Below are 23,376 nucleotides of genomic sequence, written 5' to 3'. Positions count from 1 at the left end.
CCTACTAGCAGCTCACAGTGCTTTTCCTGACTCCATGTAGGTGAAACCTCTTTTGGGTAAATAGTTTGGGTCTGGTTTTTAAGATTTTTCTGACAGACCATGTGGTAGAAATCTGTTTATATACAAAGAATGCTCTCTCCCTTCTTCTGCTGCGTGTGATGTTACTTTCCTTGTAGAAATAGCTCTGCTTCTTTTAGCTGGTTCTTAGAATTGGGTTTTCTTGTTGACTTCCACTCAGAGAGGGTCTGCTGAGGATGGGTGGAGAGGACCCAAAACATTGCTTCTCCCAGACACCTGCCTGTTAAGTAGAGGGGCTGTATTATTCTGGTTTAGCCTAAGAGTTCAGGTTGCATGGTGAAATGGCCTCTCTGGATTTCCAAGCCTAACAGGAACATTTAGATTTAATCTTGCTACTGAAGTTGCAACAAAGTTCATTCAAATTCTCAACGTATAGCAGGAGGAATTAGCCCAAGAACATATATGCTCCTGAGTGTCTCAATTGGTTGAGCATGGCCCTGTGCACGGAAAGAATGCTTCTTGGGTTCCCCATCAGGGCACATTCTTGGGTTGCAGGTTCGATCCCCAGTCGGGGAACCTATGAAGGCAATGGATCTCCTTGGGTGAGGATTAAAAAAAAAAAAAAAGAAAGAACATATATGCATGACACATAAACACAAACAACAGTATAATGATGGCCAGGGGGTGGGGGCTGGGGCTAGGTGGAGGTGTGCAAAAGGGGGGTAAAATGGGGCCATCTGTAAAAATGCCAACAATAAAAATAAAGCTAAAAAATTAAACTTGTAACAGGGAAGAGTAATGTCCTATCTATGCATGTTGCACACACACACACAATTTATATACATATATAATCAATGTATATATAAGAATGTTCTATTTACTGTATATTTATGTTTACACACATTTTCATAAACACACAAGCTTAAAGTATGAAAGAGAAATACATTATATATGTATACATATTCACACATATATGTACATGTGCATGTGTGTACATAAAATATATGGTGTAAAATTCATGGCATCTTTGGTTAATAGGTATTTCTGCTCTTATTAATGGAAAATTATTAACTTTAGGTAATCCCATCACAGAGTTTTTAAGCAGAGTGAAGGCTTTATTAAATAGCCCAGGGAGAATTTCTTTTGCTACTTTTGAAGATGGTGCCTGTAGAGGGGTGTTCCCAAGCCCACTTAACTTTTTAAAAAGTAAGAAATGTCTGCAAGGAGTTTTCTTGATCTGTTAGAGGAGACCGAATCAAGGAGAGGAAAAGACCGCTCTCTCTGCCCAGCCTGCTGCTGGCTTTGTATAAGTTGAACGACAGAACATTTACAAAAATAAAAGAGAAAAGAAAAAGTAGCAAGCACCAAAGGGCAGCCGTGGCGCCCGGGACGGCACGTGACGCGGGGGGCGGGGCGTCGCGGGCAGCCAGCCAGTGGACTGGACCGGGGGCGGGGCCGAGGCCCGGGGGGGCGGGGCCTGTGCCCGCGCAGCTCGCACTGAGGTCCCCTTATTTGGATCTGCGGGAATGTGGGCTGGAGCGGTCCTGCCGCGGTACCAGCCTCCAGCCCGTCGCCAAGACTGCCCCTGACTCAGGCGCGCCCACTGCTCGGTGGCAGGAGGGTCGGCAGAGCGTCATGGCCTGCATCCTGAAGGTAACGACTCGGGTCTGTGGCTCCGATGCGTGGTTGGTCAGCCCCTGGCTGCTCAGGGGCACGGAGTCAGCCGCGGTCCCACTGCATCCTCATCTCAGTTGTCTTTTCCTGGCACTGATCTTCTTTTTGTTCCTTTGGCAAATGCATATGGAGGGAGATTCTGAAGCATGCAGTTTGCACAGCCTCTCTTCCCACCATTCTTGTCTGCTCGTGCCTGCATCGAAGGAGCTGCAGACTGTTGGCTCCTGGGGAAAGCAGGGCTGCCTGCGGAATAATGGGGCTGGCAGGGAGGGGAGGGGTGTTCCCGCGGGTCCTGTGGCTCTGTTGCCTGAGGCCTTTCAGGGGCCACGGACAGAGGAGAGACTGTATGGTTATTGGTGGTGAGGGGTATAGCACTTTGAATGGAGGTGAGAGTGAGCAGAGGGGTGTACTACTGAGCATTTGATCATGTGAAGACAAAAACTTCTGAGAGTTTCTTTTACAGGTAGTCCCTCAGGAATGAGTTTTCTATGAGCTCTGTTAGCTCCAGGTGTCATTAGCTCTATTTTGGAAAAGTTCATAGCCGGATGTATTTATGAGTCGAGAATTTCGGATCCTCCCTTTGCTCATAAATTTGAACAAACAAAAACGATTTCATTCCCTGTCAGAGTCCTCTGCTTAACCACCCCTTCTTTGTTGAGTTTTCTTTCTCCAAGTCTGGGTTCTTAGCCTGGACTAGCATCTTTCTGGGTTCACAGGCTTGGGGCATCAGGTGGGAGTATTTGGTGTGAGTGCTTCTCTTGAGAACTTTTCATCCCACAGGAATAGGGGTTGTTTGTTTATTTTTTCCAGCACTACTGTTTCTACCCGTGCCTAATCTGACTCGTGAATGCATGAATCAAAAACATTCACAGCATGGCCCAGCCAGTGTGGCTCAGTGATTGAACCAGGAGGTCAAGGTTGGATTCCCTGGCAGGGCACATGCCCGGGTTTTGGGCTTCATCCCCAGGTTTCGGGCTTCATCCCCAGTGTGGCGCATGCAGGAGGCAGCTGATCAGTGATTCCCTCTCATCATTGATATTTCTCCCTCTCCCTTTCTCTCTGAAATCAATAAAAATATATTTAAAACACACACACATTCACAGCATGAAGGTTTTTTGGGCTTGAATGGCGAATGCAAAGGTGTATTTGTTCCAAGCTTGGGGGAACTATATGTGACAGAGGAGAACACCAGAAAACAACTTATTTTAAAAATTGTATTATTGTGAAATAGCCTTTGTTTCTCTGTAGGATGATTTGAAGCCATCCACTGCTCTGCTAGTTACCTCTTCCAACATCCCTTAGTATTAAGGATGCAAATTAGAGACTAACCTAGTAGAGTTTGTTTCCATTGGACTTAGAGTAAAGGAGATCAGATATTTCCTGTGACTTTTCTGAGCTTCCTGTTTGGTTTTGGAGCATTTTCTGGTACACAACAAATAGTTGCAAGATCAAGAGGAAATAATACATCAGTATTACAATATGGGATTTTTATCTTGAAGACTTAACACAAGGATTGAACTATGAATATGAACCACCGCTAGTGTTTCTAGTACTATTAACTGAAAGAGAAATTGAGGAGCATGTCATTAATTGTTGGCTGTCTTCTTTCCTTTTGGTTTTTCCCCTCCCTATCTTATACAAGTTCCAAACAGTTTTAGTACACATCCAAGCTGCACATGAATCTGATCTAACCTTCCTAGCACCTAACACTGACCTCAGAATTTGGGCATATCTGAATCCTCATATTTTCTCCACTGAAACTAATCCGGTATGCATATGGGTAACCTGCAAAGAGCTTTGGACTCAGAAAGACCTTGGTCTGAATGCAAACCCTGCCAATTGCTACCTGGGTGACCTTAGACAAGTTGTTTAAATGTCTTTGAGTCTCAGTTTCCACAATATAAGATCAAAGTAATAGCATGGATTCCACAGGGTTGCTGTGGGAATGAAATTAAATTGGGTATGAAAAATACTTCATGCACAGGCATTTTTAAAAAAATATGTTTTTTTAAATTGATTTTTTTTTAGTGAGAGAGGGAGAGGGAGAAACATCAATGAGAGAGAAACATCAATCTACTGCCTCCTGTACACCCCCTACTGGGAAATGACCCCACAACCTGGGCATGTGCCCTGACTGGGAATCCAACTGGTCACCTCTTGGTACATGGGACCAGGCTCAACCTCTGAGCCATACCAGCTGGGTGGCACAGACCTTTAATATGTGCCAATTTTTCCTGACATAATAATAACCACAGTTTAACATATAACTTTTATTTTGATATCAAACCCTGCAAGGGTGAGCAGCATTGTTTAAAACCCCATTTTACAGATGAGGAAGCCGAGGCCCCTGGGTTTAAGAGATTTGCCCTAAGGCAGCAGAGTTAAGGATAGAGTGAGCCTGGAGTTAGACCCAAATCTGCCAACATTCCTTATACTTTAAATCTGTTTCCCAATACTATTCAGAATCCTTATTACCTTTGAGAAACAAAGTACCTTTGTGCAATGATGGTCTAGGGTAGCGATTTTTAACCTTTTTCATCTCATGGCACATACAAACTAATTACTAAAATTCTGCAGCACACCAAAACATATATTCTTTGCCAATCTGACCCCAAAAGGCTATAATTTTGATTTATTCACACCAGACAGCTATTGTTGTGTTGGCTCTTGTCATTCTTTAATTTGATAATCTAAAGAAAAAGAGGTCAGCACCCTGACTAAATAGTCAGGTATTGCATGTTTTAAAAATTCTTGCGGCACACCGTGTACCATGGCACACCTGTTGAAAATCACTGGTCTAGGTGGTCTATGGCAAGCCTTTTCTCCTGTTGTCTTTGAAAGGCCATGTTTGCTGGAGTGGAGAGTCTGGAGACCTGGATTCAGTGTAAGCTTGCTCTCCTATGAATGATTTTATAGTCACTGCAACTTGGAACCTCAATTTACTCAAGTTGTAGAATGCAGATAATTATCATAACTGCCTGATAGGGTTTGGTGACAGTAAAATAATGGACTATTTTCTTATTTAATTAATTATTTATTTATTTTTAAACAAAAAAATTCCCCCATATGCCTGTCCTCGACTTGGTGTTGGTATCACAAGATGTCTAAGCTATTGACTCTATTCTCAAGTGGCTTATGGTACAGTAAGGGGTGTGGAAAAGTAAATGAATATTGTTACAATGTGAAGAATCACATAGGTCTGTGGAAGGCATAGTAGAAGCATGGAGGGAGAGAGCAGTGATCTCTCATTGGGTGATTAAGACAGGCTTCTCACTTAAGATACTGGAGCTGGTTTTGAAGACCAAATAGTATTGACTGGGATAGAGCTTGCATTTTCGAAAGATAACTCTTGAGGCAATGTCACTTTTATTCTAAAAGCAAATCTTCTTCTCAACAGATTTTTGAGGTAGATTTTATTATCCATTTTTACATATGAGAAAACTGAAATACTGAGAAGTTGATTAAAGTCTCATTACTACCTACACAATAGTGACCCTAACAGTGAGAACCTCTGACTAGCTGAGAGGAGAAGCCCCTGTCGTGGCAGCTGGTAATGATCTTTGGGGTCATCCAGAATTATTTCCTCAAGGTATTGCACATGCAAAGTCCTGTTCTGCTCAGGCATAGAGCTGGCTCTCATAATAGAATGATGGTTACCTCAATAATCATGTAATTGTGGAATTCATGCTCACTCCCCATGTCATGGGCTTTGAGGTCAGAAGCATGTGGATTTTAATTACAGCTCCACCATTTACTAATTGTATAACCACAAGTAACTTTCTTGATTTCATTGCCTGTGTTTCTGCAATGGAGATCATCATGCATCCCTCAACAGATTATTCTAGGAATTAGAAGAGAATATCTGCAGTTAGTAAGGATAGGCTAGTTATACTGCAGTAAAAACGTCTTACTAGGTTCATTTCTTGACATGCTCCTGGTTAGGTAGCTCTCCTGGCTAACTACCATTGTGAGAAATCAAGTCAAAGACTGGTTTCTTTCCATGGGGTGTTTTGAAGGTCTTTGAAATTTGATAGATAGAGAAATATTTAATTTGTATCTATTTGATTACTAGTGAAGTAAAACTTTTAAATTTATATTAGCCATTTTTTCTTTTGTAAGTTACAGACAATTTAAAATTTTATATACTAAAACCCATTCAGATTTTCTTCTATGATTTCTACCTTTGATCAGCGATACTTTTTGAGTATAGTATCTTATAAACCTTCTATATTTAACAAATATTTGGTGAGTTGTGTTTAGTTATTTTTCTATTCAACACTGAACTGGACACTGAGTGGACAAATGGGCACAAGACAATTGTGAGTCATTTCTTTCTTGGAGAGATTATGGTTTTGCCAGGTTGATGAGACTTATGAGCATGAAGTAGTTAGACAATAACACAATAGGTGCATGACTAAGTTACTGTTACCTTCTCTACCAGATACCTGTCCTTGTATAACTTTTATCTTGATTGGTGGAAAATTGGATGAATGTTCATGTCAAGTTATGAACTTTGTGTCTTTTCAGTTATTCTTCCTTCCCTTGATTCAGACTTAATTCTTCATCATGTTGCATCAATTCTATCTCAAGAAATCTCTCAAATCTGCCCATTACTTTCTATCCTTAGTCCCTCTGCCTCATCTAGAGCCTAGTATTTGATCTTTTGAAATAGCCTCCTTTCCTTCAGACTCTTCGCAATCTTGCCCATTTTCCACATCATTCTCAGAGCATTGTGCTAAAGTGCACTGCTGATCAAACCATTTGTAGGCTTAAATGCTTGTCTTGGCTCCCCAACTACTATGGGATAAACCCAACTATTTAGCTTGGCATTCAAGAACCTTTAGTATCTGGCCCTGTCCAGTAACTGGCCTCACCACCTACTACTTACCCATGGTCCAGACACTTATCTAAACTTATCCCAAGTCGGTACATGTAGCACCTCCTTTCATGGCTCTGTGCCTTTGCAGCATAGTATAGGAATTGAGAGCCTGGGCTCTGATGTCAGACCACACTGTTCCACTATAGTGAGAACTCTAAGACTCAGTTTCCACATCTGTGAAATGGGAACAAAAATAGTGCCTTAAGGTTAGGAGGAATAAAAGAGCTAATTTCTGTGGAACAGAACCTGGATATAATTAGTCATTGGTAATATTTATCTATGAGTTGTTATTATATATGAGGTTTTCTCAACAGGAATTCCCTTTCTATCCCTTTCTTTCACTGACAGAAATTCTAATCTTTCAACTCTTATTTCAGTGTTACATCTGCATTCAAACCTTCCCCTGCTTCAGCAGGCTTCCTCTGTGCTCTCATGGCCCTAGTTTTTATCTCTGTACTGCCAACTAGCTGGTTACATGCCAGCACTTTTGTTTGACTATAACTCATAGAGGGCAGGAGCCTGCAGTAGGTCAATGATCAGCTAGTGTTTACTAAGTGTCAGTATATGAGTACTGTTCTTGCCCTAAGTAAGATAACAGACTCAATGGAAAGGCAAATAAACTAGTATGCAAAGTATGCAAAGTATTTTGAAATGTATTCCTAGTGGTACAGGAGTATATGGGTTGGGGTGGTGGTGTTGAGTCTTGAGACAGAAAAGACCTTGTCTTATTCAGCTTGTTATCAATAAGAACTAGCCTGGATCTCAGCAAAGTGTTTCCTAAATGTTTGTTGAGTGAATGCATGGTGTTGTGAATTTTTATAAAAATGCTGATTATGGACATGGACCGAATCTGTCCTCCTTTGTAAACAGCTGGATCCTTCATGAAGATAGCCTGGATTTTTCACTCTAACTTATAGTACGTTTAGAGTTTATGAATAATTTGCTCCTTAAGATCCTTCTCAGTTTATTTCTTGTAGATCTGTTTCCGCTTCTCAAAAAAAATCTGGGGCGAGTTTGAAACCTAGAGAGAGGGGGAAGAGAGGACTGGACTGGAAGGAAGAAAGAAGGAAAGTACAGGAGTGGCTTATCTTTTTGTTGTGATCATTTTGGTTCCCCAAGTAAATGGAAACAAAAAAAGCCAAAGCAGAAAACAAAACAAAACCGACATCCCACAAGCAAGGTTTGTGGTTCTCAAACTGTGAGTCTCAAAGCCTTTGCAAATACATAGTATGGCTTCACTGAGGTTGGGGAGCGCCGGAGACTTCACAGGTACCCAGGTTATACCTCAGAAACTCTAAGGTAACCCCAGTAAGTAGAACAGACAAGGCACTTTGCCTGATGAGTCTCCTATGACATTGCTTTCTGCTGCCCAAGAAATGCTGAAGTCTCACTACCTGCCCGGACTAATTTTCAGTATTACGGTGACTGAGCATATGTGTTTGCAACTTCCTTGAGCACGCTTTGGGGAATGGGTTCTTGTGTAGAAGCAACAATGCTCTCTGGATGAATTGATAACAACAGCAAGGATAATAGGTACTATTTATTGAAAGCTAGAATGTTCAGGCTGGGTCCTGTGCCAAGTGCTTCACATGCATCATCTCATGTAAACTTTTATTACAAGTGAAGATACTGAGGTTCAGAGAAGGTGAGGAACTTGTCCCAGGTCCTGTGGTTAGCCGGTGGTGAAGGTGGGCCTTACCCCAGCTCTGTGTGGTTATGTTCTGTCTTCAGTGCCAAAGAAGTGATTGTAGGAGCTTTGAGTTTATTTCACCATCTTCTACCCAGGCAGTGCTCAGTCTAGACAGCTTCCTAACGCCAGCCTGGTGGGGATCACTTTTAGCTGTGCTGTTTTTATTTGTTCCTTTCTCAGAGTTTCCTTTGTGACAGAGGAACTAGAGGAAATAGAGGGGCCACAAAGACTGGGGAGATAAGAAGGTTCTAATTCAGCCTCTAACACTGAATAGCCCTTTGACCCTGGGTAAGTCACATGTACATCGTCCCCCCTCCCCTCCTTGCCTGAAAGGCTCTCATGTCTCTTTGGCGAGTGAAGAAAAGGGGTGGTACAGACTTGGGGTTACCCTTACCTGTAGGGCTCCTTCACAGCTCTGGGAAGAGGCCCTGGCATTTTTGTATTTATATTTAGAATTTTATATTTATTTTCTTTAAGAGACCCACAAGTTGTATAAGTTTCAGGCTCCCCAACCTGGATCCTCCCTGGGGTGTTGTTGGAGTCCGAAGGAGATAATGTTATTAATGCACTTTATATGGCAGAATGCACTGTACACACATGGCAGAAACATTATTAATATCGATAATAACCAGATAGCAGCTTGAATCCAGGAAGCTACCTTGGGGGCTGGTGGGAGAAAGAAGGGCTTAGATTTGAGGAAAGCAGAGGGAGCCTGCAACCTTTCCAGTGGATGGCGGGAGAGTTATGAAATCTCCTCCCCAGGAGGAAGATGTCTATCTCTTTGTGAGAATTTAACACATACTTGCGCCTGAGAGCTGGGAGTTGTACGAGTTGTTTTCTGTTTCCTGGCTTCAGGAAAAAGTGGAGGATGGCTTTTTCTAATTGGAGAGGGTAGATTTACAAGTGCTACCTGGATCCCATTACGGAAAGTGGCAATTCGCTCCTGGTTATTAAAAGGCTCATTATTCAGTTTATGGATTATCCAGATCCGGTCTGTTCCTGGCCATTCTGATGTACACCCTGTATGCATTTTACTGCCAATTATCACCTCCACCGGAGCTGGGAAGGGAGAGGAGCTGACCCCCAAATTGGCTCATTCCTCTCCTTGTTAGCAGCTCTGTCAAGGTTCGTTAGCAGGAAGTAGTTTTGGGAAATGACTTAAAGGAGGTGAAGGGATTATCTGTGCCTTCACTGTTCTCTCCTCAGTTTAGGGATTGAGAGTGGGTTCTGATTTAAAATGGATTTAAAGTCACTAAATCAGAGAGACCTTGGCCTAGCGTATCCATAGCAGTGTCAGGGTAGCTAACAGTCTCAGAGGGACCCTCTGCCCCCACACCCCATATCTCCAGGCCTGTCTCTCATTTCCTGTGTCATGTGGAGGGGTGGGAGCTCACAACATCTGGTACTTGGGAGAGTGGGGGAAAGTTAACTCATAAAGAGATTGTTCAGGGGCCAGAAAAAGGGAGATCCTTGTACGTGAATCATTTAGTGTTTGTGTGTAAAAAAACTATGTCTCTGCATATGCATAGTGAATGTAAATATATAAATAGAAATATTCACCTACATCCATTCAATCCAATAATATTTTCTCATATTTGAAAACTCTTGCATGTAAAATCCTTTTCCAGAAGGAACTTGTCTAACTCCAAAAGCTATTTTGTTCCCTAGTGAGTTTATTAGCTGTGCATTCAGCAGACACAAAGGAAACACTTCTTGGTCAGTTATGAAAACTGAATTTGCACCTTCCTTCGAGAAGATCATGATCATAGGGAACTGGGAGTATAATGTGTATGTCCTGTGTTGGGAATGACCTATGATGTGGGATTCAAATGTGCACACAGAGCTCATCTTAGCTCATCTTTAGGGCTGAAGTGAGCAAGTGACTGTCCTGGAACCATTTCCCACCTTGGGACAAGTGGGACCCATCCCTGTGGAAAGCAGGGCCACCATTCCTGGTATCAGTGCTTGGTGTTCTCAGCCCCAACAATGCACTGATCGCTAAAGAAAGAGAAGTGAAAGCCTCTGTGAAGGGTTTGCCTTATCAGTCCGGGAAAATGGGCACCAGAGAAGAAAGAAGGCTGCTCTCTGGGACATGGGCAGTGAGAGGCCTGTTGGGTGCAGAGGTCAGAGCTGGACCGATTCTGATTCCAGCTTTGTGCTGAATATGAGTAAGGAGAATAATACCTCATTTAATGCTCTGTAGCAGTGCTGTCTAGTAGGACTATAACGCAGGCCACTTACACATTTTTACATTTTCTTTTTTTAAAAAATATATTTTATTGATTTTTTACAGAGAGGAAGGGAGAGGTATAGAGAGTTAGAAACATCGATGAGAGAGAAACATTGATCAGCTGCCTCCTGCACACTCCCTACTGGGTATGTGCCCGCAACCAAGGTACATGCCCTTGACCAGAATCGAACCCGGGACCCTTCAGTCCGCAGGCCAACGCTCCATCCACTAAGCCAAACCAATTAGGGCACATTTTTACATTTTCTAAGAGCCACAATAAAAAAGCAAGCAAAAAGAAACGTGTGGAATTTAATTAATGTATTTTATTGAACCCAGTATATACAAAACATTTTCATTTCAACATGTTATTCATATAAAAATGGTTAATGAAACATTTATATTATTTTTTCATAAATCTTCAAAACCTGGTTTATATTTTGCCATGATAGCATATCTCAATTTGGGTGTTTATAAAATGTAGAGTCAAAAAAGTAGATTCACATTTCAAAGTTGCTCTTAGGATTCTTAGAAGTATTCCAGGAGTTGAATTAAGTATCAGTCTTTAAACTTAAGCAAAGTAAAATAAAATGAAATAAAAAATGTGGTTCCTCAATCACACCGGCCATATTTCAAGTGCACAGCAGCTGCAGGTGGGTAGTGCCTGCTGAATTAGGCAGCATGTTCATCAGTATTCATCCTCACCATCAGAAGGGACGAATGAACTTAGAGGCAACAAGAGCAATGCAAGAGGGTTGGGGAAAGGATTGCCTACTGGCTAAGGAACAGAAGGGGAGGACACCTTTGTTGGTCAGATTCTTGGCAGCCAAAGGAAAGCAAATGATGAACAACTAATGAGTACTGCATCCAGGGACACATTGGAGCCTTTGATGACCCCATGCAATTTCTCCTGAAAATGAAGTCCCAGGTTTTTCCATATTCTGAGCCTATTTGCCCACCCAGATGTTGAACAGCTGTGAATTCTCCCCAGGGCGTGCTGCTTTGGTCTCAGTGTGGTAGTGTGAACTCCTGGAGGCTTTGAGGTCAGAGACAGACTGTATCCACTTTTATTTGAGTCATTCCTTTGCTCCAGGGGGGCCGTCACATATGGCAGCAATTCAGACAGAATAAACCATATGTCTTCTTTTGAAGTCAAGAGATTAAGGTGATGGGAGTTCCTTTGTACAGTTTGCTTATTTTTCACTGCTTATTTGGGTGTATGTAAATTCAGCGATATGTTAATAGATGTCCAGTGGTGCTTAGAGCAAACCCACTTGTAAATCAGCAGCTCTGTTTTGCTTACTCTTCTGAGTTGTATTCCTGTCCTGCTCTACCTTATCTTCCTGGATCGTAGAGCATTAGCATTTTTTCATGAGATGAACATTTCATTATAATAATGACAGTCTTTCACTTATTTTACAGATATTTATTAACTCACAAAATTTCAGGATGAGCATTATTACTTTCACCTGACAGATGAGGAAACTGGTTCATATACTTAACTACTTTCTAATGCAAGAGGTATGTGGGGTCCTATACCTCTGCTGCCTGTTTATTTATAGTCCATGATTAAGAATGGGTTTTGCATTTTTAAATGGTTGAAAAAAGTCAAAAGAAGAATGAGATTTCATGACATGCAAAAATATATGAAATTCAAATATCAGTGTCCACAAAGAAGGTTTTATTGGAATATGGAGTACTTATGCATTTCCTATTGTCTGTGTCTGCATCCATGCCACAGTTGCAGAGTTCAGAAGTGTCTACAAAGCCTTAAATATTTTTTGTTTTTAATTTTTTATTGCATTTATTGGGGTGACATTAGTTAATAAAATTGTTGTCTGACCGGCATGGCTCAGTGGTTGAGCATCGACCTATGAACCAGGAGGTCACAGTTTGATTTCCGGTCAGGGCACATGGAACTTTTCGGGCTGGCTCCCCAGTTGGGTGCGTGCAGGAGGCAGCCAATCAATGATTCTCTCTCTCTCTCTCTCTCTCTCTCTCTCTCTCTCTCTCTCTCTCTCCCTTCTTCTCTGAAATCAATAAAAATATATTTAAAAAATAATTTGCGTATATAACAAGCTCCCAGGTGATTGTGGCCCACACTCTAAGTAGCCCTGCTATACTTCATCCTGTTCAATAAAAGTTGTTGAGTTATGGAAGGCTTCACACCCATACATTCCCCAACAGCATTGACTAAAAATTCAAGTCAACTTAGAAATTTAAGTCAAGTGCATTCTAATTGGCTCTTTAAGCATTGCCATTGTTTGATTTCTGCCTCCATTGTTTTTTCACGGAAGCCCAAGCTTTCCGATGTCATAAGGCTCTGGGCACCATGAATGTTGAAATGCAGGTGCCCCTGTGCCCAGCAGTAAGGATTGGGGCAGAAAATGAGCCTCTCCTTAGTGGCATCCCTCATGCACTGTAAACTCATTTTTTTTTTTCAAATCAGTTTATGATGGTTTATAAACCAGGAAGTTGGTTCCTGCTGATTGTATGTCAAACCCTTTCTTGTTCCATCGTCCTGGTTTCTTTGCTGGCTGACAACAAGGGGACAGCTTCCGCAGTCGGGTTGTACTGGCTTTGGTCACAAAAGTGAATGCGTCAGTGCTCCAGTTTACTTTCTTAGTTATTGGCTTAGGCTGTCAGATGTTTAAAAAGTCATTATTTAAGGATTAGGGATGGGGAGAGCAAAGCTTGGTGAAAGGTGATAGCTTTTTTTTTTTCATGTTGATGATTCATAGCCTTGTTTGGGATTTTAATAAACAACAAAAAGGATTGGAAACCGCTGGCATAAAGAAGAAAATAAGTCTCTGAAGTTTTCCTCTTTGCTCTCTCCTGGCTCTCTGTTTCTATGCCTTCATTTATTGTCCAGCCCATTTTTCTGATTCCCCCCCTTTCATCTCTGGCCTCAGGGCCTCTCCCCAATATAGGTGCTCTGGGGACCATTAGCTAGTAGGTCTAAAAAAATCATAATCTAAGCCAGCGATTCTCAACCTGTGGGTCGCGACCCTTTGGGGGTCGAACGACCCTTTCACAGGGGTCGCCTAAGACCATCGGAAAACACATATATAATTACATATTGTTTTTGTGATTAATTATGTTCAATTTGTCACAATGAAAATACATCCTGCATATCAGATATTTACATTACGATTCATAACAGCAAAATTACAGTTATAAAGTAGCAATGAAAATAACTTTATGGTTGGGGGTCACCACAACATGAGGAACTATATAAAAGGGTCGCAGCATTAGGAAGGTTGAGAACCACTAGAAGGGAAGCCTTATGGAACCCTATTGCCGAGTAGAGAAAGCCCTCTTGCAGAGACCCAGGATAGAAGCCATTTCATTAGAGATTCATAGAAACTCAATTCTATGCCTCGTATAAAATTACTGGCGTGATGTTCATGACAGCCCATCGATGCATCTGCACACGATGGCCTGGAGGCTGACTTTACCATTACCTGTGCTTTCTCTTTTATTGCTGACCTCGACATTGTCATTCTTTCCTCCCTTTCTTCCCATTTCTAGGAGAAAATTTATTCCCCAGAAGCTGCAAGTATCTGAACCACTGCCACCTTACGCCTGCCGCCTTATTTATTGTCCCTCTCGTTCTTTCAGTTGGGTGTAGGAGGATTTCCCACTCCTACCTGGTTTGTATCACTTAATCATTTATTCCCTGTTCGTATAATGTTTGTTTAATTTTACCATGCTGTTTAGCCCTGGCAACCTGGTTGATGGCTTGAGTTGAGCCAAGATTTCTGCATGTGACTTCTAACTTGTTGGTAAGGTAAAGTTTGTTTTCCTTTCACCCACAGTTGAACCCAACTATTGAAACCTAATTTAAGAAACGATAGCCAAACTATAAATCACTCTAAATTTCTGTATTAGAACAATTAAAATTCACTATATAGTCTTCTAGATTTGTATGGGTAAAAGGGGGTTAGCAAATTGAGACTTTTGAAGGGGAGTTCATTATTAAGTACCTGGAGAAAATCCAGGTATTATAGGTGAGAGGATGGGGAGAGGGAATGAAGGGAATTAAATGAAAATTTAATTCTGTTTTAAGGGAAATTAGGGTTGTATGAATAATAATATTGTAACTATAGCTTATATTTATAGGTATTGTGTTGGAGCTTTATATTTTTATATTACTATTTAATCCTTACAAGCTCATAATAGTATGAAGCAGATACTATTATAAATTCCCATGTAGGTGAGGAAATTTAGGCTTCTTTAAATAACCTCTCTAAGGATGTACAACCATCAATGGAGGGAGAAGGATTTGAATGTAGAAGTTTAGCTGAAGTAAAATACACGTAATAGAATATATTCCTAACATACGGACAGACCTATTTGTAACTTGCCCAAAATAATAACTTTTATGATAAAATAACATTAGTAAACATTTTCTGGGCACTAACTTTATGGAGGTACTACTAGTATCTTTAAGATATACACATGAGCCCTAACTGGTTTGGCTCAGTGGATAGAGCGTTGGCCTGCGGACTGAAGGGTCCCAGGTTCGATTCCGGTCAAGGGCATGTACCTTGGTTGCGGGCACATCCCCAGTAGGGGGTGTGCAGGAGGCAGCTGATCGATGCTTCTTTCTCATCCATGTTTCTAACTCTCCATTCCTCTCCCTTCCTCTCTGTGAAAAATCAATAAAATATATTTTAAAAAAGATATACACATGATTTCCTTAAATATTAAACAATTGTATTAGAAAAAAATGCTATTACTCTCATATCTATTTCACTTGTGAGAAAACTCTGAGGCTTAGAGATAACTCAAGTTCTTTGCCCAAGGTCCATGGTTAGTAAGCAGAAAATTTGTGTGGTGATGTTATTTTTATAAGTATTATTGTTAGTAGTTAACATTCACTATATGCAGTAAAGCCGAGGCACTATTTTTAGCACTTTACACTTAATTAACTAATTTAATCCCTATTTTCCAGATAAGGAAACAGGCAGAGAGTGGTTAAAGTCAGCAAACTATTTTTAGGAGTGATGAGATTCGAACCCAGGCAGTTTGGCTCTGCCATCTGTGTGTGTAACAAATGTGCACATGGCCCCAACACCCTTCCCTCCCGTCCCCACCCCCCCAGTTTTTTAATTTTTTTATTTTGCTGATTTACCTCCTAGTGCAGCTAATCACTTAGGACTATTGAAATCTTTTTCGATTGAAATCAACGCACTTCAAGGAACTTGTGGCAATAAAAAAAAAGATTTTTGAACTGAGATAAACTGAATTTTAAAAATCTTGGAGGTTTTGTTTTTGTTATTTGTTTGTTATGCCTTTGAGGACTTTTGAATCAGACCACACTGAGTAGGACTCACTTGGGTCTTCAGACCTGGTGACGTTACCTTCCTTGTGGACATGGCATTGGTATTTGAGCGTGAGCACGTCATTCTGTCTGGGTGGGGAATGCCAGGCAGTGTTCCCTCTAGACAGCTCTCCCTGCTCTCTGCATCATTGCCTGTCCCCCTGGCTAACTCCCCTGGGCAGCCAGAGTGATCTTTTAAGAAGTAAATCAGGTTATGGCAGTTCCATGACTGAACCTTTGGGTGGCCATTGGCTTTCCTTTTCACTTGGGGCAAACTCCAAACTCCTTTCCGTGGCTCACAGTGCTCATGACCTTGCTCATGCTTGCTGTTGGGGGATCACCTCCTACACCTCAGTCCCCTGCTCATTATTATTCCATCCAGTTCTTGGACCATGTCAAGTCCGTTCTTGCTTTAGAGATGCAGGGCTGTTTGTCCTCCTGCCTGCCAAACCTTGCTGCCAGGTTCTTTTTGAGGCTACCTCTCCCCATCTTTCATGTCCCAAATTAAAATTCATTGCCATGGGCAGGCCTTTGCTGATTCGGCCAATGAAATAAAACTCTTCCTGATGTCTTCTATTTTGGTTCCCTGTTTATTGTGTGCTTAGCACTTTCCTAATATATGCATGTGTGTGCATTTGTTTGCTTATCTGTCAGTGAAAAGACTGAGAAGGGGGGATCACTATTATTTTGTTTATCACTGTGTACCTAGCATCTAGCACAAGACAGTCGACAAACGAATGATTCAATGAATTCATTTCAGGTAAAAAGAATAGCGTGTGCAAATATATGGTGGCATGAAGCAACAGGTTATTTTGTAAGCCCCTGTCAGTTTGTATTGTTAAGGAAGAAATGATCAGCTTATAAAAGTTAAGAGCTTACAAGTTAAGGGTTTAAACAAGTCACAGCCTGTACGTAGCACCAGAGAGTCTAACTCAGTTCTGACTGACTCCAAAATCGATGCTCTTATCCCCAGCCCTGCCCTAGACAGAACACTATGCTATAGTCAGGGAATGCTAGATAGGAACAGAGGAGAGGTCTCTTTTTATATAAACCTTAAATAAAAACATCTCCGGGGTCATGAGCTGAAGCCCACCTTTCTGTCTTGGGGTCATTTCTCTCGTTAGAGATATACTTTATTTTGCCTAATAGATTTTTTTGTTAAGTGGTACAGACATCAGTCTTTTGTAAACTAAATCAAAGTTAAGTAAGGAAGTTCCTATTCAAAGAACCTTGTTGCTAATCCCTTGACAAAGTAAAGAATTATTCTGTAATTGGATATTAATGCCTTAATTATTCTCTTTCATAATTTGACTTTTAAAAAATAATAATGGCAAAGGGTTTACTTTGTGCATTTTTATGGGATTTTCTAATCTGATCCTCACAACAGCCCTGCAAGTTGGATGCTAGTATCATGACCTTTTCACAGAGGAGGAAACTGAGAGGCATAGAGACCAGATAAAGGGCTGGCTTCATGGCCAGCAACGTGTGTGATCACAGGACCCTATGCTGAGACGGGCTCCATGCTTGATTTAATGTGCTGCAGTTGCTATCTAAAAAAAATTCTACATCATTTTGAAGGGTTCCGCACTTTTGTTTTGCATGGAGTCTTGCAGTTATGTGGCTGGCCCTGCCCCAGTGAGTTGTCCAAGGCCACTCAATGGTGTGAGGCAGAGTCAGGGTTCCAACCCAGACTGCCTGGCCTTCCACTCCCACTCATTCATTTACGTTCTTTGGCTTCCCATATCCCATATTCTTAAAGCAAGTTCCCTCCACCTTCTTTTTCTTTGGGCCTATCTTTAAAAACAGGTGGTTTGACTCTTGTTCAATTATTTGGAATTTAGCTTTACTTGTTGGGCCGAGTGTCTGATACATGCCGTTTCCCAATTAGGTTTTGTAAGGGAGCAGTAGGAAAGATTTGAAGATATAGCAAGAATTGCACATCCTTACCATGGTGAACAATCATAGCTTAAAAATAAATGAGAATAAAGTAACGTACTTGTTCTCTACAGGTCTACTGGGAAAAAAGAGAAGGAAGCTCCAAAGCATATGAAAGGAAGACAGTCCCTCAACCCTGTTTATCTGCATGTGGTGCTCTGTGGACTGGTGACACTTAATTACCACATACAGTTTCATGGACTGCTTTATGAGAAGCTGCTTCTCAGCCTTTCGTGGATTGCTGTAGAGGGGATTGTAGAAAGATAGGAGAAGGTTTCTATCACGTTGGCAAAAAATCGTCCCTCGTGGTCTATCTTGGGCTAGAACCTGAGACTGCCTTGAGTTCTTTCTCAGCATTTTCCGAGACTTTTCTGTGAGGAGGCAGAGACCAGGGTTGGAAGGAGTTAGGGGCATAAGTGTAGCCATCACAGGGCACCGGGCTCTGACAGAGGTGGGCATTGGCCCCAGGGGCCCCAGGAAAGCTGCTCTGTTAAGAGGAATTATCCAGGTGGAGAAGCTAGAGTGTCTTAGAAGAGAAAGAGTCCTAGACGGAGGGAGCGATGAGAATAAAAGCATGGAGCTGAGGGGGTCAGGGCTGGATGAAATACAACTATATGGCCCTGGCTGAAGTGTTGGAGATGATATGGGAGAGGTAGCTGGTGACCAAATGCTACTGATGAACGTCGGAGTGTAGATGTATAGCCCAAAATTAGGGGCGATGATGATAATAGGTAACATTTCTTTTATTGAGGGTTTCTTCATAAGTTATAAATATCCATGTGGTCTCTGGCCACACATACACCTGTAAGAGTGACACGATGTGCACACCCAGGGGTCATCGATTAGCACATGAGACAAATGGGGACTCTGGAGTCAGTCGGGGTCCTCATTCTGTCATTTATGACACTGGGATCTGGGGGCAGGTAACAATCATTTTGAACCTGTTTTCCTTGGTTCTAAACGAGGCTGAATAATCATAACTCTTCCACTCTTTGTTGTCAGGAACAATATGAAGTAATACTATATACTTATGTTTTTTGTTTAAATTATCTCTAATGTAAGACATTTTATTTATTACTTGATACTTTTTTTTTTCCATCATTCATGGCAACTTTATATATCATTTCAAAGTTGGAGTGTTCTAGGCCAGTGGTCGGCAAACTCATTAGTCAACAGAGCCAAATATCCAACAGTACAACGATTGAAATTTCTTTTGAGAGCCAAATTTTTTAAACTTAAACTATATAGGTAGGTACATTGTTATTAACATAATTAGGGTACTCCTAAGGCTTAGGAAGAGCCACACTCAAGGGGCCAAAGAGCCGCACGTGGCTCACGAGCCGCAGTTTGCCGACCACGGGTCTAGGCAGACTGGTTAATTAGTTGCCTTTTAGGAAGACGGGGTAATCCACGACCAGAAAGGGAGGCAGGGAGGGTGGGGAGGATAACAGTTTTCTCCAGGCAGCCTTCTAGTGAGGTGTGATCTTGGATACGTCACTTAACGCTTCAGTTTCTCCTAGAAAATGAAGACAGTCTGGCCTGTGTCACTCAGTGGTTGAGTGTCGACCTATGAACCAGGAGGTTATGGTTTGATTCCCAGTCAGGTCGATCGCCAGTGTGGGGTGAGCAGGAGGCAGCTGATCAATGATTCTTTCTCATCATTGATGTTTCTGTCTCTCTCACTCCCTTCCTCTCTGAAATCAATAAAAAATTAATATTAAAAAAACACAAAAAGAAGATGAAGACAAAACTGATAAAAACTATCATGAAGAAGTTTTAATGAGATACTTGATGTAAAGTGTGTGGCACATAGAAACTGTTCAATAAATGTAATTGTTTTATGTTTTAAAAGAAAGGAGTTAGTGTTCCAGTGTTGAATTAGAGGAGTGAGGCCAAGAATGTAAGAGATGTTTCCACCCTCTCCTCTCATCTCCCCTTCACCTTCACCGTGCTACCCACATCTCCAGCCACTTTCTCCCCTCAGAGCTGAATGGGATTGGATGTCTTGTCACCGTGGTGCAGCCTTTGCTATAGGGCCCCCAGACATGCCCTTCTAACACTCTGGCAAATGAATCAAAACACCAGTAGCGAGGGGTCTTAGTTGAACTTTCTAACTTTTCCTCCCCTCCTGCGAGGATGGTGCCAACTCTGGTGAACTCATTCAGGAGATTGGAGGGGCCAGAGCTGCTGGTGGAGGGCTTGGTTACCTAGGTGACATTTACCTATGCAGATGGCAAAGGGGCCCACACTGCCACGGACTCATGCAGAAGTGTACCAAGGGATGGGGGAGGTGGAAAGAAGTAATTTTCTCTTGAAATGAGGTAGATGCAGGTGTTAATTTCCTTTGACTGGCAGTTTTCTGTTTTCAGGGAAGTAGAATGAAGATTAAACTTTAATTTTTGCCTGTAAATACTCAGTTCGTGAACCTGGCAAGCCTCTTAACAATAAAACAGTCCTGGCGCCAGACTTTTGGGCTTCTTGTCTTTTCAGCAGCTTATTGCATTTATTTTACTGCTTTGGGGGATTAGAAAATAGTCTCTGAAGGCTGTTTCTTAAATGACTTGGAATATTAATGCAGAAAACTTGCTTTTGGACAGTACAGTGAGTACTATAGCTTTGTCTCTAATTGGCTAATGGGTCTTCCACTCCCTAAAGTCTTTTTTTTTTAAACGTTTTCTTTATTGTGAAAGATAACACATATTAAGAAAATTCATATGACAATAAAGTAGGCCTGTGTGTATTATAAAGTGAATATGTTTGTGCGTGTGACCGATACTGAGGGGAAGACAGAACATGGCCTGTGTCCCAGAAGCACTTCTACTTCTTCCCAGTCCTCACCTGTCGACCCCGCTCCCCACCCCGCCAGCTCCCCTTCAAGGAGACTCCAGTCTTGACTTTATAAAGAAAAGCAAAGAAGTTATTACTACAAGTTTTGTCATTTAAACTTTAGTGTTATATTGTAAAACACTGTTTTATTTTGTATCTGTTTGGAATTTCATGTAGATGGAATCATACAGTCAAGTTCTGCTTTTTTTTTAAACCAACACTTCGTTTGTGAGGTTCATACCTGTGGTGGTATGTTGCTGTCATTTATTTATTTTACTTGCTGTATTGTATTATCTGAATATACCACAGCTTAGTTATCCTCTTGACCACTGATGGATGTTTATATTTTTTTAACTATTTTAAATAAGGATGTTATGGACATTCTTGCACATGTCTCTTGAGCTCATAGCATGCATTTCTATTGGTTGTGTGCCTGGGAGTGGAATTGCTAGGGCATAAGATATGTATCTTTTGCCTTAGTGATGTTAAAGGATTTTTTTTAAAGTAAAGTTATAACTCTCATACAAGAATAAAATGAACAACTGTCAGAGGTTTCATTGAACTCATTAATGAGGGAACAAAAAAGGTATTACAACTAATTTGAAGAATGAAAGACCCATCCATATACTATAGGCAATAAGGAATGCTGAAATGAATTTACGACCAGATGCAAAATGTATCTATCCACAAGGCTATACTAATTCACCAACACCATTAATTTGCATTTCTGTGGACAAGAAGCATTTGTATTATTATCAGTTTTTTACAATTTAAACAGTTGTAGAATAGCTCACAGACAAGGAAAGAAAGGCAGGGAACATGGAAGGGTGCACGGGACTGCATACTCAGTACTCTTTCTTCCCTATTCGGAGTCTTTCATGATTTTTCCTGGCAGTTGAGAATTCCAAATTGCCTTCCCAAGTGATTGTTTCAGAGTAGCCCCTCACTAGCAGTGCACCAGAGTTCCTGCTGTTCCATATCCGGGACGGCAGTTGGTATTGTCGGAATGTTAATCTTGGCTAATTTGGGTAGGTGTTCAGTGGTATATTTTTGCGGTTTTAATTTGCATATTTGTGATTCAGAATGAGGTCGAGTATCTCTTCAGATGTTTGTTGGCTATTTGACTATCCTCTTGTGTGAACTGCCTGTTGTAATCATTCTCCCATTTTTAAAAATTTGGGTTACATGTCTTTTTCCTGTTCCTTGGTAGGAATTCTTCATCTATGTATTCTGTATATATTCTATATATGTTATGTATTTTCCAATGAATTATATGTGTTGCAGAGATCATCTCCCACACTTTGGCTTGCCTTTCCATTCTTTTACTGTGTCTTTTGATGGGCACATTAATTTTAAAACAGCCCAGTTTATTATTTTTTAATTTTATTTTATAGTTAATGATTTTTAAAATCTCGCCTTAAGAAGTCTTTTACTACACTGATGTCTCAAAAATATTAACTTCTAGAAACAATATTATTCTGCATTTTGAATTTAGATCTAAAACCTATTTAGATTTTTCTGTATTACTTAAACTATCTATCTCCCTATCCCCATTATGGTAATCAATTTTCCTGGCACCAAACATTAAAAAGATTTCCTTTTACTCTGCTTGGTAGTAGTATGTTTGTCAAACACCAAGTGTTCATATATGTTTGGGACAATTTCTAGGCTTTTTGTTAAATTCCATAGATTTGTTTGACTATTTTTACAGGAACACCACACTGTAGTGTTTTTAGAGTAAGTTTTATAGTAAGTCTTTATTTCTCGGAGAGCTGTTCCTTCCACGACGTTGTACCTCTTTAAGGCTCTTTTAGCCCTTTATATTTGCTTTTGAATTTTAGAATTATCTCATCAATTTCACAAAAATTGTGGAATTTTATTTATGGTTTTTAGGACTGTATTAAATCTCTAGAAATGTCATTCCTAGGTATTTATCCAAGGAAATGAAAACATGTGTTCCCAAAGACACATGTACATTAATATTTATAGCACTTTATTCATAAGTGCTCCATACTAGAAAGAACAATATTTTTATATAATGTAAAACTACTAAGCAATAAAAAGGAATGAATCATTGAAACATTCAAACACCATGGATGAATCTCAAAAACATTACCTTGAGCAAAAGAAGCCAGACATGAAAGAATACATATTATGTGACTTCCTAACAACCATAGCTACTCAGTATTGATAAATATCAAATCAGAGGTTGAGTAGAGTAGGGGGTGAAGGAAATTGGGGTGTTGAACTATGTAGAGGCATATGAGTACTTATTTGGGTAGTGATTACAGAGATCATCAAACCATAACCTAAAAATGTGTATGTTTGATGGTATTTTGGTTATGTTTCTCTTTTTTAAAAAGATTCCATTAACTCCAAAGATCTGTTTGGGAAGAACTAACATGCATGTTTACAAATTAAATATTTTATATTATATCTATAAATATTTTATATAGCTCTAAGTATTATTGCCTTTAAATTCTCTCAGAAATATTTTGTTTTCTATCTAAAGATCTTTCACATCTTTTTAAGAATTATTCTTGGGCTTATTTGTAGATATTCTTGAGTATTTTTTATGTTATTACCGGTATGAAACTGACTTTTCAAAATTTTATTTTGTTTCTAACTGGTATATCAACACGAAGTTCATGTTAGTTTATTGTTTTTTCTCTCCAGCGTTCTTGCTAAACTCATTGTCATTTATCTGTAAACTTTTTTTGGATTTTCACATCCTTCAACATATCTGCTAAAATAAATCTTTTATTTCTTCTTTTCTAATTATTTTATTTTCATGTCTTTTT

At 40.5% G+C, this 23,376-nt stretch overlaps 1 protein-coding gene across 2 annotated transcripts in view; it reads left to right on the top strand.

Annotated features, from left to right (window-relative positions):
* Positions 1-1,509: 1,509 nt before the first annotated feature.
* ST6GALNAC3 (ST6 N-acetylgalactosaminide alpha-2,6-sialyltransferase 3) overlaps positions 1,510-23,376 on the top strand; it is a 518,000-nt gene continuing 496,133 nt past the window's right edge. For both annotated transcript variants that reach the window (XM_059689157.1, XM_059689156.1), the window contains exon 1: positions 1,510-1,671. In XM_059689157.1, coding sequence (XP_059545140.1) covers positions 1,654-1,671 — 18 coding nt within the window. In that variant the 5' untranslated portion in view covers positions 1,510-1,653. The remainder of the gene's footprint in view (positions 1,672-23,376) is intronic.

Source organism: Myotis daubentonii, chromosome 3 (assembly GCF_963259705.1).
Source record: "Myotis daubentonii chromosome 3, mMyoDau2.1, whole genome shotgun sequence".
Classification (NCBI taxonomy): domain Eukaryota; kingdom Metazoa; phylum Chordata; class Mammalia; order Chiroptera; family Vespertilionidae; genus Myotis; species Myotis daubentonii.
Note: the sequence above shows the minus strand (reverse complement) of the source record. Positions and strands in the feature narration are given on the sequence as shown.